General features: G+C 38.2%; 1 protein-coding gene across 9 annotated transcripts in view; it reads left to right on the top strand.

The window, feature by feature from the left end:
- Positions 1–15,151, top strand: part of dst (dystonin) — a 141,218-nt gene that overhangs the window by 121,715 nt on the left and 4,352 nt on the right. For 7 of the 9 annotated variants that reach the window (XM_079473550.1, XM_079473548.1, XM_079473552.1 and 4 more), the window contains 14 exons: positions 107–226; positions 2,566–2,735; positions 3,866–4,025; positions 5,112–5,306; positions 5,899–6,027; positions 6,885–7,028; positions 7,512–7,700; positions 7,786–7,915; positions 8,037–8,200; positions 8,289–8,451; positions 8,535–8,689; positions 8,783–8,857; positions 9,689–9,706; positions 13,067–13,184. In XM_079473550.1, coding sequence (XP_079329676.1) covers positions 107–226; positions 2,566–2,735; positions 3,866–4,025; positions 5,112–5,306; positions 5,899–6,027; positions 6,885–7,028; positions 7,512–7,700; positions 7,786–7,915; positions 8,037–8,200; positions 8,289–8,451; positions 8,535–8,689; positions 8,783–8,857; positions 9,689–9,706; positions 13,067–13,184 — 1,930 coding nt within the window. The remainder of the gene's footprint in view (positions 1–106; positions 227–2,565; positions 2,736–3,865; positions 4,026–5,111; positions 5,307–5,898; positions 6,028–6,884; positions 7,029–7,511; positions 7,701–7,785; positions 7,916–8,036; positions 8,201–8,288; positions 8,452–8,534; positions 8,690–8,782; positions 8,858–9,688; positions 9,707–13,066; positions 13,185–15,151) is intronic. The other 2 variants (XM_079473546.1, XM_079473551.1) reach the window with 1 other exon arrangement.

The raw sequence follows: 15,151 nt of genomic DNA on the forward strand, positions 1-15,151 counted from the left end.
ACTGTATTTTTGTTGATCACTCCAAACGATCTGCTGGATTCTAATTTGATCTAAATCTTTCTGTACAAATTGATCAAATGGATTCTCATGCCAATGTCTTCCACAGTTCCATGAGACCTGGAACAAGCTGATGGAGTGGCTGGAGGAGTCGGAGAGAGCTTTGGATTCAGAGCTTGAGATTGCAAATGATCCAGACAAGATCAAGATGCAGTTAACCCAGCACAAGGTGACCAATGCAAGCCTGTTTTCTTTAAAACTCATAAAAACCTACTGAAACTGTTGACACCAGCAGCCAAAATGTGTTTGTTTCTGTGTATGATCCAAGTGTCACGGGTGTGGTGGGAGTAGAACTCAAGCGCAGTCAGACACGGGAATGAAGGGGTTAACAAGACTTTAATATATATATATAAAATTCAGGCCTTTCACATGGGTTTATGTATACTGCTAGCTTAATAGCAGTAAATTAGTCCTTGGAATTATCTGCAGTAAAAGATTGTTTATAAACATTTTGCTTTTAATTTTCTCCGTGTAGATATTCGTGACATTGTTTCTTTAGTTCGATTTAATTTATGTTTAGTTATCTAGCACCTTTTTCCCCAATATTGCATAGATTAATGCAAGAAAAGAAAACAAGTAGTAAATTTACTGTATAGAGATTTCTTTTGCTGAGATTATGATTCTTGCAGATGTGTCATACGATGTACATAAGCATATTGTCATGATTCTCGTGGTGAGACAAGGACAGAGGACCCAGGTGCAAACAGCGGTTAAGGGGTTTTAACATATATTTATTAAATAATAAAACAAAGACCCACGTGGGGGTAACATAACAAAACATGACATGGGTACAATAACAAGACAGGACTAAAACTAACTACACTTAAACAAGACTACAATAAACTTTAAACATGAACTACAAATAACTAAACTAACAGGACACATGAACTCACCACACGAACCACAATGAACCAGCACAAGACAGAAGACACAAGGGAATTAAGTAAGGGAGCAAATCAAGAGGGAAACAGGTGTAGGGCATTAATCAATAACGAGGGTAACGAGAGGATGGGAACAAAGACCATATGTCTGTAAGACCATAATAATTGCCTCTCTTCACATTAAACATGAGGTTCTGTCATGATCCTGCCACTACACTAAGAGAAACATGACATGATGCAGCAGAATCATGACACATATCTCCAGCATATAGAACAGGAACAAGACAGGGCCTAAGACTGATCCCTGTGTTACTCTGTATCTGACCTGAGATTTATTTGACTTTTCCATATGTACATTATTTGGTAACGATTATTATTAGTGGTGAACGGATCGCAGTTGATCAATGATCAATGCCGATCGTGCTCTATGTTTCGGAATGTATGTGACCCACGGATTAACTTAATCAAGTTAAGTTTATTCATCACAGAGTAATGCTGTGTTCGATTTGCGCAAGTAAAAAAAGGAATGCGATTGTTTGGTGTGAACACATCACAAAAGAAAGTTGCAAACTGAATCTCTCTTTCTCTTTCTCTCTCCACTATCTCGAGTACTATGATATGAAGAGTGTAAATATCCTTCACAAATGACACAATCCAAAGCGCCATAAGTGATCCACAAACAAATTAATCGCGTGCCAGTTCAGCAATTTTGATGCGCTGCTCACTCATAATTGGGAGAAAGTTAGTCGGAATACTTACTCTATGACCGCCACCTTATCACACCTGTCATATTTATAATCTGATCTCTAGAGATCCAATTCTCAGCTGTTTACTCTGATTGCACGTTTATATCATATTTATTTGATATAAAAATTTTCATTTTTAATAAAGCATGCATAATGTATAACATAACCTAGAGATAAATAATAACTTTTTGATAATGTTTAATAATCTGCTAGATGAATCCGTTGATAACTTCAGGGTATTTTCACAGCTTCCTTTTTATAAAATTCTCTGTATAATGATAATAGAACTGTAATGAGCATTTACATTAGCTTATCCGATCCGTGACACAAATCCGTAATGTGATCCGAGCCGTGAGTTTTGTGATTCGTTGGACCACAACATTATTAATGATGCTACTTCAGAATTGGCCGACAGTTTTGAAGATTTCAGTCTTTCCTTATTCAAGTAGATGCTTTCCTAGCATTGTTAGTTTTTGCTAGACTTATGTGGGCAGCTGAAGCATTGGGATGAGTGTTTGCTGGATTATCTCTACTTTAACTTTTCAGTTTTGTTTGCCAAAATCTCATGATCCCTCACAGTATTTTGGCAGGGCTTTAAAAATGAAGTAATCTCTACAGTCACACTTAACTTAAAAACACATGCCCCATCAGTGGTTTTACAGCAGGATATGAGTGGGAGTGGAGGATTGTGGGATGTAATTAACAGCTCAGCAGTGTCTCACATGTTCTGATGAGTCAGACACAAAAACAAGTGGCAGGATTTGATGACATCAGGCTTCCCGTAAAGCCTCACAGGTTGTGGGACTCATGACCTTAAGCTACATTTGGATGACCTCAATTGACCGTAGACCTCTGTTTTTCTTGTGTTGCTGGGATTGTAGGAGTTCCAGAAAGCTGTGGGCAGCAAACACTCAGTGTATGACACAACGAGTCGTACAGGTCGAGCTTTGAAGGACAAGACCTCTTTGCAAGATGACAACCAGAAACTGGATGACATGCTCAGCGAACTCAGGGACAAATGGGACACAGTGTGTGGAAAATCTGTGGAGAGGTACATTCATGTTTCAGTGAATCTCACGAAAACATGGCCGGCTAACATTCCACCCTTAAAGAAACAATTGATTATGTATTTTGGGACTTTTTTGCATTAAAACATTAATAAAAGCACATTTCTCCTGCAAAGTTCTCCCATTAGTTTTGGGGTTGTATACTGTATATAAAAATGCAATTTATAATATATTTTTATGATATGCTTATTATATATTTAAAGTCCCCTTTTGTTAAACAATTTTACTCATTAAAACTGATCAGTGATCAACAACATTGCATGTTAGAAAACTCCCTGCCTTTAAATGGCTTGAATGTAACTCTACACCCCAGCTTCATTCAGAGTACGTTTACACGATAAAAAACGGAAATGTGTTTTCCTGTGCGTTTTTGAAAAGTTACACGTACACATGACAGCATTATCAAAACGATCTGCATTTACATGGATCCGGGAAAACAAATAAAAGCGATGCATTATGCATGCCAGGCCAGTGGATCGCGCTGTTGCGCTATAAAAAACCTGCGTGCTTGCACACATCCACTGTTTTAATCTAAAAGTGCTTTTAATACACTTTGTCGGCATGTATGTTTATGGTAGTGTGCATATAAATACTATGTCTCCGCTGGTTGTAGTGGTGCAGTAAATCTACTTTTGCTGGAGAAATTATAATGCCGCCTTCTGTTTTTACACGGAAATGCTGTCGTTTTCAAAAACTTGCACTTTGAGACCCGTTTTTCAAAAAATACATATTTAAAATGATAAATTAGCCCGTGGTTTGTCCCAAAGCATATTAAACAAACATACAAACAACATCAAAAACGTGTTTTTTCTTCATCACAAACTTGTTTTTTCTTGGGGTCTTTAATATATTATGGTATACTGAATATTTTTTTAAATATTTAGTAAAATAGTAAAAGAATTAGCAGAGCATTGTGTTAGCAGAGTAAAAGTAATGGTTTCGATTTCCAAAGATCACGTATACGTACAGTATAAAAACCTACCATAAATGTACTGTCCAATGCGATTAAGGCATCTGATGAAATGTATTAATGTAAAATATATGTTTATTATTAATGATCAAAAAAGAGGATTTATGTTGGTAGTATTTATTTGACTCCCTTTTTTCCCTACAGACAAAACAAGTTGGAGGAAGCTCTGCTGTTCTCAGGTCAGTTCACAGACGCGCTGCAGGCTCTCATCGACTGGCTGTATAAAGTGGAACCACAGCTGGCTGAAGATCAGCCTGTACACGGGGACATCGACCTCGTCCTGAATCTCATTGACAGCCATAAGGTATCAATTAACCTTTTTTCCAAGCCACTTAGGCCATTTTAGTGATTGACTTCACCTTACAGCTTACATCAGAGACACTATTTCAAACATAAAGCTGTCTTAAAGCTGTACCTCTGGAAGGTCGTAAGACATTGAAGAGACATTCACAAAATGTTCCAGCATACTGTAATGTTGCTATGAGCAATGTTGTTGGAATGTTCTACATGATTCAATCCTTGTGTTCTCACGACTGCCATTATGTGCAAATGATGTTTAAACCTGGATGTTAAATCAAGCGAGGAGAAGTTTTCTATATCTGATCCCCTAAAGGGATGATATCAGAGGAGGGTGTTTACCTTAAACACTTTTTTTCACATTTTTTTTCATTTCACTATTGAATGATACGGTCCAACCAAAAATGATTCAGACCTTCTTTCTCACATAATCACAGTGTATTCGCCATAGTTTAGAAAATCATGATAAAATATAACATTCATCTTGATAATGTCAGTTAACTTTGATAGAAAGGTATGTATTGGATTATGTTGAATTGAAGATAATAAGTTACCAAACAAACCTTAATTTTCTGTGGTTTTAAAAGGTCACATTAGAAATAAAAGAAAAAACATAGTCGAATCAGAGTACTTTATTACTTTATAAAGTTACTTTATTTGTATCCTCACTTACATACATGAACTATAGTGTCTGTCGCACCCACTAGTAAAAAAATGATGTCTAGTGTCTGATAAATTTTTCGTTTGGTTGTAATGCTGTAGTCTTCACATTGTCTGTTACATAAAGATAAGCAGCATGATTATGACACCTTAAAGGAGTAGTTCACTTCAAAATTTGCCCCCATTGTCTTTCAATAGTAGGATTCAAAATGACTATGGAAAATTTTGGTCAAAACATATAACAGTATCACATGCTTTCTTCTTGAGAAAACAGTCCCAGAATGCATTTTGAGAGCAAGAGCTATCCAGGATGTCGCACAAAGCGAGAAATTTGGCTTAAAAATATAATCCTTAAATTCATGAGGTTTTATTTGAATGATGATGTGCAGCTGACTAGAGCCTTGAATGTTGTCATTGTTCGTGTGTTCTTTAGGTTTTTCAGAAAGAGTTGGGAAAGAGGACAGGCAGTGTGCAGGCTCTGAAGCGTTCAGCTCGTGACCTGGTTGTGATCAGCCACGATGACTCATCGTGGGTCAAAGTTCAAATGCAGGAGCTGAGCACTCGATGGGAGACGGTGTGCAGCCTCTCAGTGTCCAAACAGACACGACTGGAGCAAGCACTTTGTCAGGTGAGGAAAAGAGGTCATGTTTTACACGTTTCATCATTTCAGTACGGGAAACCGTCTCCTTGCACCAAGAATCCCTAAATCACACGTTAAACTGGTCAACTTAGCGCTTAAATATGAAAACAGTCTTTAAAACAGTTAAATCTTTATCCAGTTATTTTCATTTGTTCACATTTGCCATCATGGTCATGTGGTCTTTGAGTATGGTGCGTTGAATTATATCTTAAAGTAGTTCACCTTCAGAATGCAAATTCTGTCATCATTTACTCGCCCTCTTGTCATTTTGAACCTGTAAGACTTGCTTCCTTCCGCAGAACACACAAAAAAGATATTTTGAAGAATGCTGTTAACAGCCCCCCATTCACTTGCATTGGTTACAATAGTACTGAATAGGGGGCTGTGCTGTTCTGTTACCAACAAAATATATTTTTGTTCTGCAGAAGAAAGAAAGTCATACAGGTTTGAAATGACAAGTTGTGTAAGTGATGACAGAATTTTCACTTTGAAGGTGAACTACTCCTTTAAGCACATGATAATTCAATATAGGATAGTGTTTTTGGTTGGATCTTTAACACATTTCTTTCGTGTTTCTCAGGCAGAGGAGTTTCACTCCACTGTTCATATTTTACTTGAGTGGCTCGCTGAGGCTGAACAGAGTCTTCGCTTCCACGGCTCTCTGCCGGATGATGAAGAAGCCCTGCGAGCTCTCACCGAGCAGCACAAGGCAAGTTTAACGCAAGACAAATGAACACCTGCTGCCAACACACAGTATATCAGTGTTTTTTGGGGGTAACGGCAAAGACATACAGTAAATAACTAGGTGCCGCATTCAAGCGCTCCAGGCATGTAGACGTGTCCGCCATCTTGAAACGGTCCACTGACGTCACTCACATCCTTTCGTTGTTGTAAATATAGTGTTTGATATATAATAAATAGGTTTTCACAGTCCAACGCAGTCAGCTTGCTCTTAAGTTTTCCTTATAACATCTCGCACCGTTCAAATATGGCGGACGACCTACGTATAGCGGCTCATAGAAACAGATGCTAATGCAGCATCTAGTTATTTATATCTATGGGTAACAGTATCACACGAACATCAATATCTCTGGTTTAGTTTTGAAAAGTTCTGTATTACAGTATCTGCCGGACAGAGCAAACGCACTGTGTTCTTTTTCTTTAGTTCTCTCATGTGAAATCGTGATCAGATTATTCAGATTCTCTCAATGTCAAACTTAAATAACAAAGCCATACGGTTTGAAGCCGTATTTCATTTCAAAATCAGACTAGTCAAGAGTTTGTGGAATCTTTAACAAATGGTAATATTTCATATTTTGCGGGACTACAGACACTGCTTGACAGATTGCATTATTTCGTCAAAGCTTTCAGTGACTAACATTTAGGAAGTGTGTTAAAAGTAGCACAATATATTTTGTCATTAGACAATTTTTTTGTATCCAAAATAGATTGAACAGATTATTGATTATGAATTTGCTTCATTTCTTGCAGTGTAGGCACAATTATTTATTGCGTCAAGTCACAGTTCATATAGTAATGGGTGAACCTTTAATGTACTGCATGCAGGAGTTTATGAAGAAGCTGGAGGAGAAGAGACTGGCCCTGAATAAAGCTACGAGTATGGGAGAAGCCATCCTGTCCATCTGCCACCCAGACTCCATTACCACCATTAAACACTGGAACACCATCATTAAAGCTCGCTTTGAGGAGGTCAGTCCAACATACAGCATGTTTAAACACAGCATTACCTTGAGGCTTCAGATGTACAGTTACAAAAAGGTTTAAAGCAATGTTCTGCCAATCTCATATTAATCCTGAGTACCTAAAGAGAAGTATAGGTTGTTTGGTAATTCACTATGACAAACTCAAAGTACCTATGTTTAACGGCCTGAACAACGACTAGGTAAGCCCAAATTTCTGTCAAACCTTACTTGTAATAAACTAGAGTCAAAACATTACAGGTATGAACCGCCCATTTCGATGAGGTAGAATTGACCAATCACAGTTTGTCATTTCTAGACTCATGAATTAGTTGTTGTGAAAGTATTCATGCCAGAAATACAATATGTGAAATTATTACGTTATTAGGAAATTCATAAAGTTTGCCAGACAAACCTTTTCAAAGGTTGCCAGTTTTTTAAAGCGAAAAACCCTGAGAAGGTTATCTGAGTTTGATTTGTATGTGTATGTCAGGTAACAGCCTGGGCCCGTCAGCACCAGCAGAGACTCTCCAGTGCTCTAAATGACCTGCTGGCCACACAGGACCTGCTGGAGAAACTGCTGAACTGGCTCCAGTGGGCCGAGACCACCCTCGGAGAGAAAGACAAGGAACCCCTGCCTCAGGAGATAGAGGAGGTCAAAACACTCATAGCTGAGCATCAGGTAACATCAAGATCATCATGACCAGCTCTCCTTAATGTCCTTCCAGTATTAAACTGTGGTTTTGTGTATTATCGTTGTCTGTCAGGCTTTCATGGAAGAGATGACCAGAAAACAACCAGACGTGGACAAAATCACCAAAACTCATAAACGGAAAGCTACAGCAGATCCTCCTGTCCAATCTCAAATCCCTGTTTTGGGTAAAGGACGAGCGGCCAGTGAGTAGCAGAATCCAAACTTTTATTTTGAAAGTGTGCTCCTGCATCTTTATAGTCCAGCAAATGTTCAGGGGGGTATGATCATTGATTTAAGAGAGATTGATACGTTTTTGCTCCTTAGGAAAGAGATCCCCTACACAATCCATGTATGCAGCAGCATCTCAGGCGCAGATCGACACCAAGAACCCCAGAGTGAATCTGCTGGTCAGTAAATGGCAGCAGGTGTGGCTGTTGGCTCTGGACAGACGGAGGAAACTCAATGATGCTCTGGACAGGCTGGAGGAGGTTGGTCACACATGCACACCTGACTTCACGTCACTGTTATATTCACATTATCTGCTCTGAAAGTCACGTTGTGCTCATCTGCGCTCAGCTGAAAGAGTTTGCCAACTTTGACTTTGACGTATGGAGGAAACGCTACATGCGCTGGATGAACCACAAGAAGTCACGTGTCATGGATTTCTTCCGTCGCATTGATAAAGACCAGGACGGCAAAGTGACAAGGCAGGAGTTCATCGACGGCATCTTATCCTCGAGTAAGAAAAGATTTTGTGAAGTAGCTGCACAAATCAACAGGCTCATGTTTTTTTTTACCCTGGACTCTTCTTTGCTCCTACAGAATTCCCCACAAGTCGTTTGGAGATGAGTGCCGTGGCGGACATTTTTGACAGGGACGGTGACGGATACATTGACTACTATGAGTTTGTGGCCGCTCTGCATCCCAACAAAGACGCGTACAAACCATTAACTGATGCTGATAAAATTGAAGATGAGGTAAACCTGGATTGTTTTTTGCTGCTCTGGAAAGTCACATAGAGCAACTGGAAGTGTTTATTGATCTTTTCAATTTCATGACTTCATGTGTAGGTGACCCGCCAAGTTGCAAAGTGCAAGTGTCCGAAACGGTTCCAAGTAGAGCAAATTGGCGCAAACAAATACCGGGTAGGTGTCTGCGTATATTATGCTTTCTAGATGAGTAAAGAAATGTGTATTTATGGAAGTTGATCAGGAACATGAGGCCACAGTTTATCTAGAATCAGTTTGGCTTGATGTCCTTGAAGGAGGAATTGGATTCCAAGATTAACCCCAACCCCACCAGTTTATGACACAATTATGCTGTTTTATCTTAGAAAAGGTTATCGTCACCAAAACCATGTTCCTTTTTATTGTTAGATTACTGGAAAAAATACTCCTCAATAATTTCATACTTTGCATGTTTTTAAAGGAATTTGCTTGTGAAAATATTTATCCAGCCCAAACAACATAATTGATGAAAAAATTAACTTAAAATAAAAGCAATCCTATTTTTAGAATGAAAGCCAACGTAAAGAATGTTTTGAGAACACAATGGTAACATGACGTGTGGAAACTTGGCCGTGTCCCACATGTTCCCTTGTTAAACAGCTTCTCTAAACAGACCCCTTGCCCAACACCACTGTTGCCAGAGAGAATGTTGCCAGTATATTCTTACACACCATTAGATTTTCAATAAGAGAATATATATGAGTGAGGTCTCACTTTTTTCTCCTGTCTCTCCAACACACCTATTAAACACATCCCATGAAGTTTTAACTCCCTGTCATTGCTATTCCTGATCATCTGAAAGAATACTGGAACTGATCATAAATACTGAGCTCTTATGACCGACTGGAGGTCATTATACTATACACAACTTTATTGAAACTGTTTTCTGTTAGATTTTATTTTCTGCAAAATGAAAGAGATTGAACTGATGTCTTACTGTGTTTCTTTCACTGCTCCTCTCCACATCAGTTCTACCTTGGAAACCAGGTACACATGCATAAAGCTTTCTCAAGTTTTTGCTCTTCTGCCCTTGTGTTTTTTTCTGATTCTCTGTCCATGTGCTTTTTAATATTTAAACTCAGAAGCGGATAAGCGTATTTAAACTAGTGCCAGCAGTTAAGTTTGTGCATTCAGTCACAGTGCTGAGGGAAAGAATCCAAATATGGTGAAAAATATCCTTAATGTTCCTTTTATTGTAAATATCACCAAGAAAAATTAAAGCTACACTTATTGAAGTCTGAGTTAGCAGAAAACGTTTTAATTAAGTCAACATGAAGCGAAAGTGAATCTATTTATTTTATCACTACACTTTCTTGGTCTTAAACACCAAGGTGATATGATATTTTAAAATTCGACTGTAGTGATACAGTGATACAAAGGAAATAAATTGTTGGGATCACTTTGAGTGGTTTTTTTTAGCTGATGAATGATCACACAATCGAAATCTGTTTAAAGTGATACCTCACCCAAAAAAAAAAATTCTGTCATCATTTACTCACCTTCGAGTTCCAAATCTGTATAAATGTCTTTGTGAAGAATACTTATAGTCAGACAGATTTTGCCCCCCATTGACTACCATAGTAGGAAAACATACTTGATAATTTTTTGTTTTGTTGAACGCACAACAACATTTTGAAGAATGTAGGGGCACTTTTGACCACCATTGTATTTTTTCCTACTATGGGAGTAAATGGGGGGCAAAATCTGTCTGGCTATAAGCATTCTTCCAAATATCTTCTCTGTGTTCATCAGAACAAAGACATTTGGAACAGATTTGGAACAACTCGAAGGTGCGTAAATGATGACACAATTATCATTCTTGGGTGAAGTATCCCTTGACGATTGCAGAAAACTAAAAACTAAACTAAAATCGAATTTACATACTTGCAATATGTGACTTATAAAGATCTCATGACAACTGAAATAATGGATGTGTTGTCAAATTCTAGGGTGCTCATTTAAAATATTATTTAATATTTACCATTATGAGCGAAAATGCATTCTGAACAGTGTTTCATGTTGACTTTAAAACACTTTCGCCCAGAAATAAAACAATTGTAATTTCTTACCCTCTTGTCATTCTTTCCTCCGCAGAACACAAAAGAAGATATTTTGAAGAATGTTGTTAACTGGCCTCCATTCACTTGCATTGGTTTTGTGTCCATACAATAGAAGTTAATGCGGTCCAGTGCTGTTGGGTTACCAACATCAATATCTTCTTTTATGTTCTGGGGGGAAAGAAAGTCATAGAGGTTTGAAATGAAAAGAGGCTTAGTAAATGATGACATAATTTATATATAACTTGATCACTTTAACTTAGGTCATTTAGAGTAACCTTTATAGTCAACACATATATCTGCTTTTGAGTTAAAAGCTCTTCTCCGCAGGGCTGTGTTCTGCTCTTTTCTTTATTATTTGCAAGAGCTTTTGCTGCATAACGCATTGCGCTTGCTTTCTGCTATCTGCCTAATGATTTTAGTTGTGCTTTACAGGACACTCACCCAACGTGAAACCTTTCCTTTTTTAACCCTGTGTGTTGTGGCTGATGCCCAAACAAAGCAAAAGCTCAAATGTAAACTTTGAACTTAAAGATGCATGTATTCTGTTCCTTTCATACAGAAAATCACATGAAGTCATGAGCTACATGCTTTCTCATAGTCGTGTTTCTGGGAGATGAGTGATAACTGTTAGCCGGTGAAGGGCTTTTATCGGGGAGGTCATGTTTGTCTTGTATTCAATACATTTTATGCTCTTGTACATCATCTGAAACGATTCTTTTGACAGTTGGGTCTCGTTCACTGCTTACATGACCCCTTAATCGCCGATGAGACTATAACAAACAGGGACAGTCCAAATCTAACCCCCCATCTTCACGTTGCCGTTTTGGAAAGCTGTATCCTGGTAAATGGTTAATTCTTAAAGCCGTTTGTTGTGACTTTCTTGATTTTTTCTCTTGATCATGCTTCAAAATTCATCAGCTCCTTCCCCCAATCACCAAATTCATCAGTGCTATTGATTCATTCTGTGAAGAATACAGCTCATCACTTAAAGGAATGAAGGGCTTGTAGGCCGGAGAAATGCTCGCTGGGGTGTTCATCAGTGTGTTGGTTGTGTGCAGATTTTGGTCACATTGGTCTTATTTGGTGTTGTTGGAGTGTAGCATTGGTTCTTCATTAAGTGTCAATGCACTCATCCTCTATGACAATGGTAGTTTGTCGTTTCAGACAGTTCAAGCTCTGTATGTATGGTTGGTTTTGTGAAGAGTTTCCATATGCTTTGTTTTTCTTTAGTTTTTTCGAACAGAAAGCATGAAGCCATCCTTTTTTGTCATTGTCTTGGCCTAATCCAACTGGGCAAAAATCATTTGGATCCAAATGATTTGGCTCGCTCTTTTATTTAGCTCCTATCTTTGGCATGTAGGAACGATGCCAGTGCCCATATTTGTATGAAAGCTGTGTTGTGCAGTGAGGGGGCTAGAGAACACTTGAAGCGCACCCTAGTGGCCGCATTGATCAAAACAGTGTACACTTTTAGGTGACTTAAGGAACCTTTTCCCACAGTCACGCCAATGTACTTTTCACAAATGTGACCCTGGATGACAAAACCTACTATCTTAATGGTCAGTTTTTTTATTTTGATGTATATGTCATCTGAAAGCTGAATAAATGACCTTTCTATATATATATGGTTTGTTAGGATCAAACTCTGGAATCTGAAGGTGCAAAATATTGAAAACATTGCCTTTGAAGTTGTTAATCTTTATTTGTTAAATTTATTAAATGTCTTCAATGAACATGACTTTAACCCTAATGATTTATTGCATAAAAGAAAAATCGCAAATCACATGCTATTTAAGACTTATTTTGTGGTCCAGGGTACACTCATATAACATCACAATGATTCCAGGTCAGATTTAACAAAAAAAATCATTGTATAATCGGTCAGCAAAGCAAAAACTAGTGCACCTTTGAGAATATATCAATGAACCACACTTGAGATTGTACTCACAAGCAATCTTAAATGATCACAAGCCTCAGATGAAACCAGTTGGATTGACCATTCATTGTGTGTTGTCTGGAATGAAACTAACGTTGTGTCTCAAACAAAACCTGTTTTGTTCAAATGAAGCGGCTCAGCGGGGCTACAAGCGGAAACCAGACGCGAAATAAAACAGAAGCAGCATAAACTTGAGTCACTTCAACCACAGATTTGACTACTGGTATTTGCATGTTAAAAGCAGTGCTGCATGGCTTTGGTTTTCGCTGTTGCTCTGCTGTTGCCTGTCAGCGATGCATGCGACCGTGTATCTGTGTGTTGAGAATAACCGTGTTGTCTGTTCACATCCAGTTTGGAGATTCCCAGCAGCTGCGGCTGGTGCGGATCCTGCGCAGTACAGTGATGGTGCGGGTGGGAGGCGGTTGGATGGCACTGGATGAGTTTCTGGTGAAGAATGACCCGTGCAGAGGTAACACCCACCCACTTCATCTCCTGTCCTATTCAACATGTCATGTTTGAACATGCTGTTTATTCACAGCAATCCTAATTGCATTGAAATTGTGTTGAAAATGTTCAACTTTATTTATTTTATTCGTTTTCTTTCATATTTTGCCTCCTTCCAAGCAATCATGTCACAGGGGCTCTCTTAGGTAGCATTCGAAAGCATTGTTGGTGCACCCCTGACTTAAAAGTATATTTTAGAGGGTGGACAACAATTCTGCTGTCTTTTGAGGGTGTGTTTACAAGATAACCATGCACTACAAATAGAAAAAAGCACACGGATCACTTAAATAAATTTAAATACACACCTGCACATGTAAATATTCGATATGGTCTATATAAATAAATAATATAGATATGCATATGCACATCTGCTGGTCGTAGTAGCGGTGCAGTAAACTACACTTTGCCAAAGAAGTGTATCGGATGTAGTTTGCCATTGGTGTTCTGGTTATTACGTTTTTGCCAAAAGACTGAACACGTTATATTCCTGCGCTTGACATCATTGTTTCAGAAATGTGCACTTTGTAGTTTAAACAGAGAAGATAATAGTTTTCAGTAAAAAAACTTTTGTGTTTTTAAATCACCAAAATGTCATTTGAATGAGCAGCTAAAGTTTTCCATTTTTAGTTGAAAGTGAAGTTGAAACACCTAAGAAAATCTACAACATTGCATTTGTACCTTTTGAAGAATGCAATGTATTGTAATCAGCTTAGTAAATAATATATATAATAATAATAATCCATGACAGGAGATGAAGTGAGAGAAGCTTTTAGCATTTGTGTTTCACAACGAGGAAGCTTCTGTCAAACACCCCTTTGCGGCAACCCTTCAAAATTATAACATCCTTTTTAATAATTCGGCCACGGAGTATGTTTACTCACTTTACTCACTAGTAAAATTAAGTAAATGTGATGGTCAAAATATAAAACATAGTACATATAAGAAAAAATATCACTTGCTTATTAAATAGTACTTAAATGTATGTAGACTTAAAACCCAGAAAGGAAAATGGAAATACGGTCTACTAGCCAAATAACCACAGTCATGTAAAGTAAATATGTTGAATGACAGGGTGATGTGGCATTATCTGTTTGCTAAGAAGCATTTGTAAACCGGCAGTTCTAAAGCTCAGCTGTAATATAGAAACTTAAAATGTTTAACATATTTACACATCATGTCTTTTTGCATCAAATTATAGAGCGTAGTATCGATAACGGTATTAATAAGCAGTACCGATATCGGTATCCATAACGATAAAATCTTAATGATACCCATCCATACTTTTTATAATGGCAAACTCTATTGAGATCGGTTGTGTTAATGTGAGTAGTGTTATGTGTCTGAATCATGCCTGTGTCAACATGAAAGAGAAAAGCAGCTCACTAGGTTTTGGACGAGAGCCTGCGTACAGTGTCTCTTAACTTTAAACGCTTATTAACGTGAATATAATAAAGTCACGTAGGCCTTGTTCCTTTGTTCTGGCTGAATCTTTTCTTTCTGCACTCTGGCTGTTGTTTGTGAGATTCTTAAAGCTTGCTGGTCTTTTCCCATGATGCTTCTCTTTCAGAATGTCTCTTTTCCTGCTTCTTTGTTTGTGAACCCAATTATTGTTTCTTCTAGTTCACCACCACGGGAGTAAAATGTTGCGCTCGGAATCAATTTCTTCAATTACTCAGTCTCCTATAGGTTGGCAACTCTCAAACTTTCTGTCCTTGCTCCATCCCAGTGGTATGTGTGCATCTGTGTGTGTGTGTGTGTGTGTGTGTGTGCATCCCTCTGTGCTTGTGTGTTGAATGGTAATCTCATGCTTGTTAGCATGTGGTTCCGTCACGTGTCTCCTTTCTGCATGCACATGCTTACTGTAGCTCTTTTGCAGCGCTGTGAAACTCGCTCGACAATCTCACCTCTGAATCCTTGCAAGAGTCATTCACC

The sequence above is a fragment of the Barbatula barbatula genome (genome assembly GCF_947034865.1).
Source record: "Barbatula barbatula genome assembly, chromosome: 14".
In the NCBI taxonomy this organism is placed as follows: domain Eukaryota; kingdom Metazoa; phylum Chordata; class Actinopteri; order Cypriniformes; family Nemacheilidae; genus Barbatula; species Barbatula barbatula.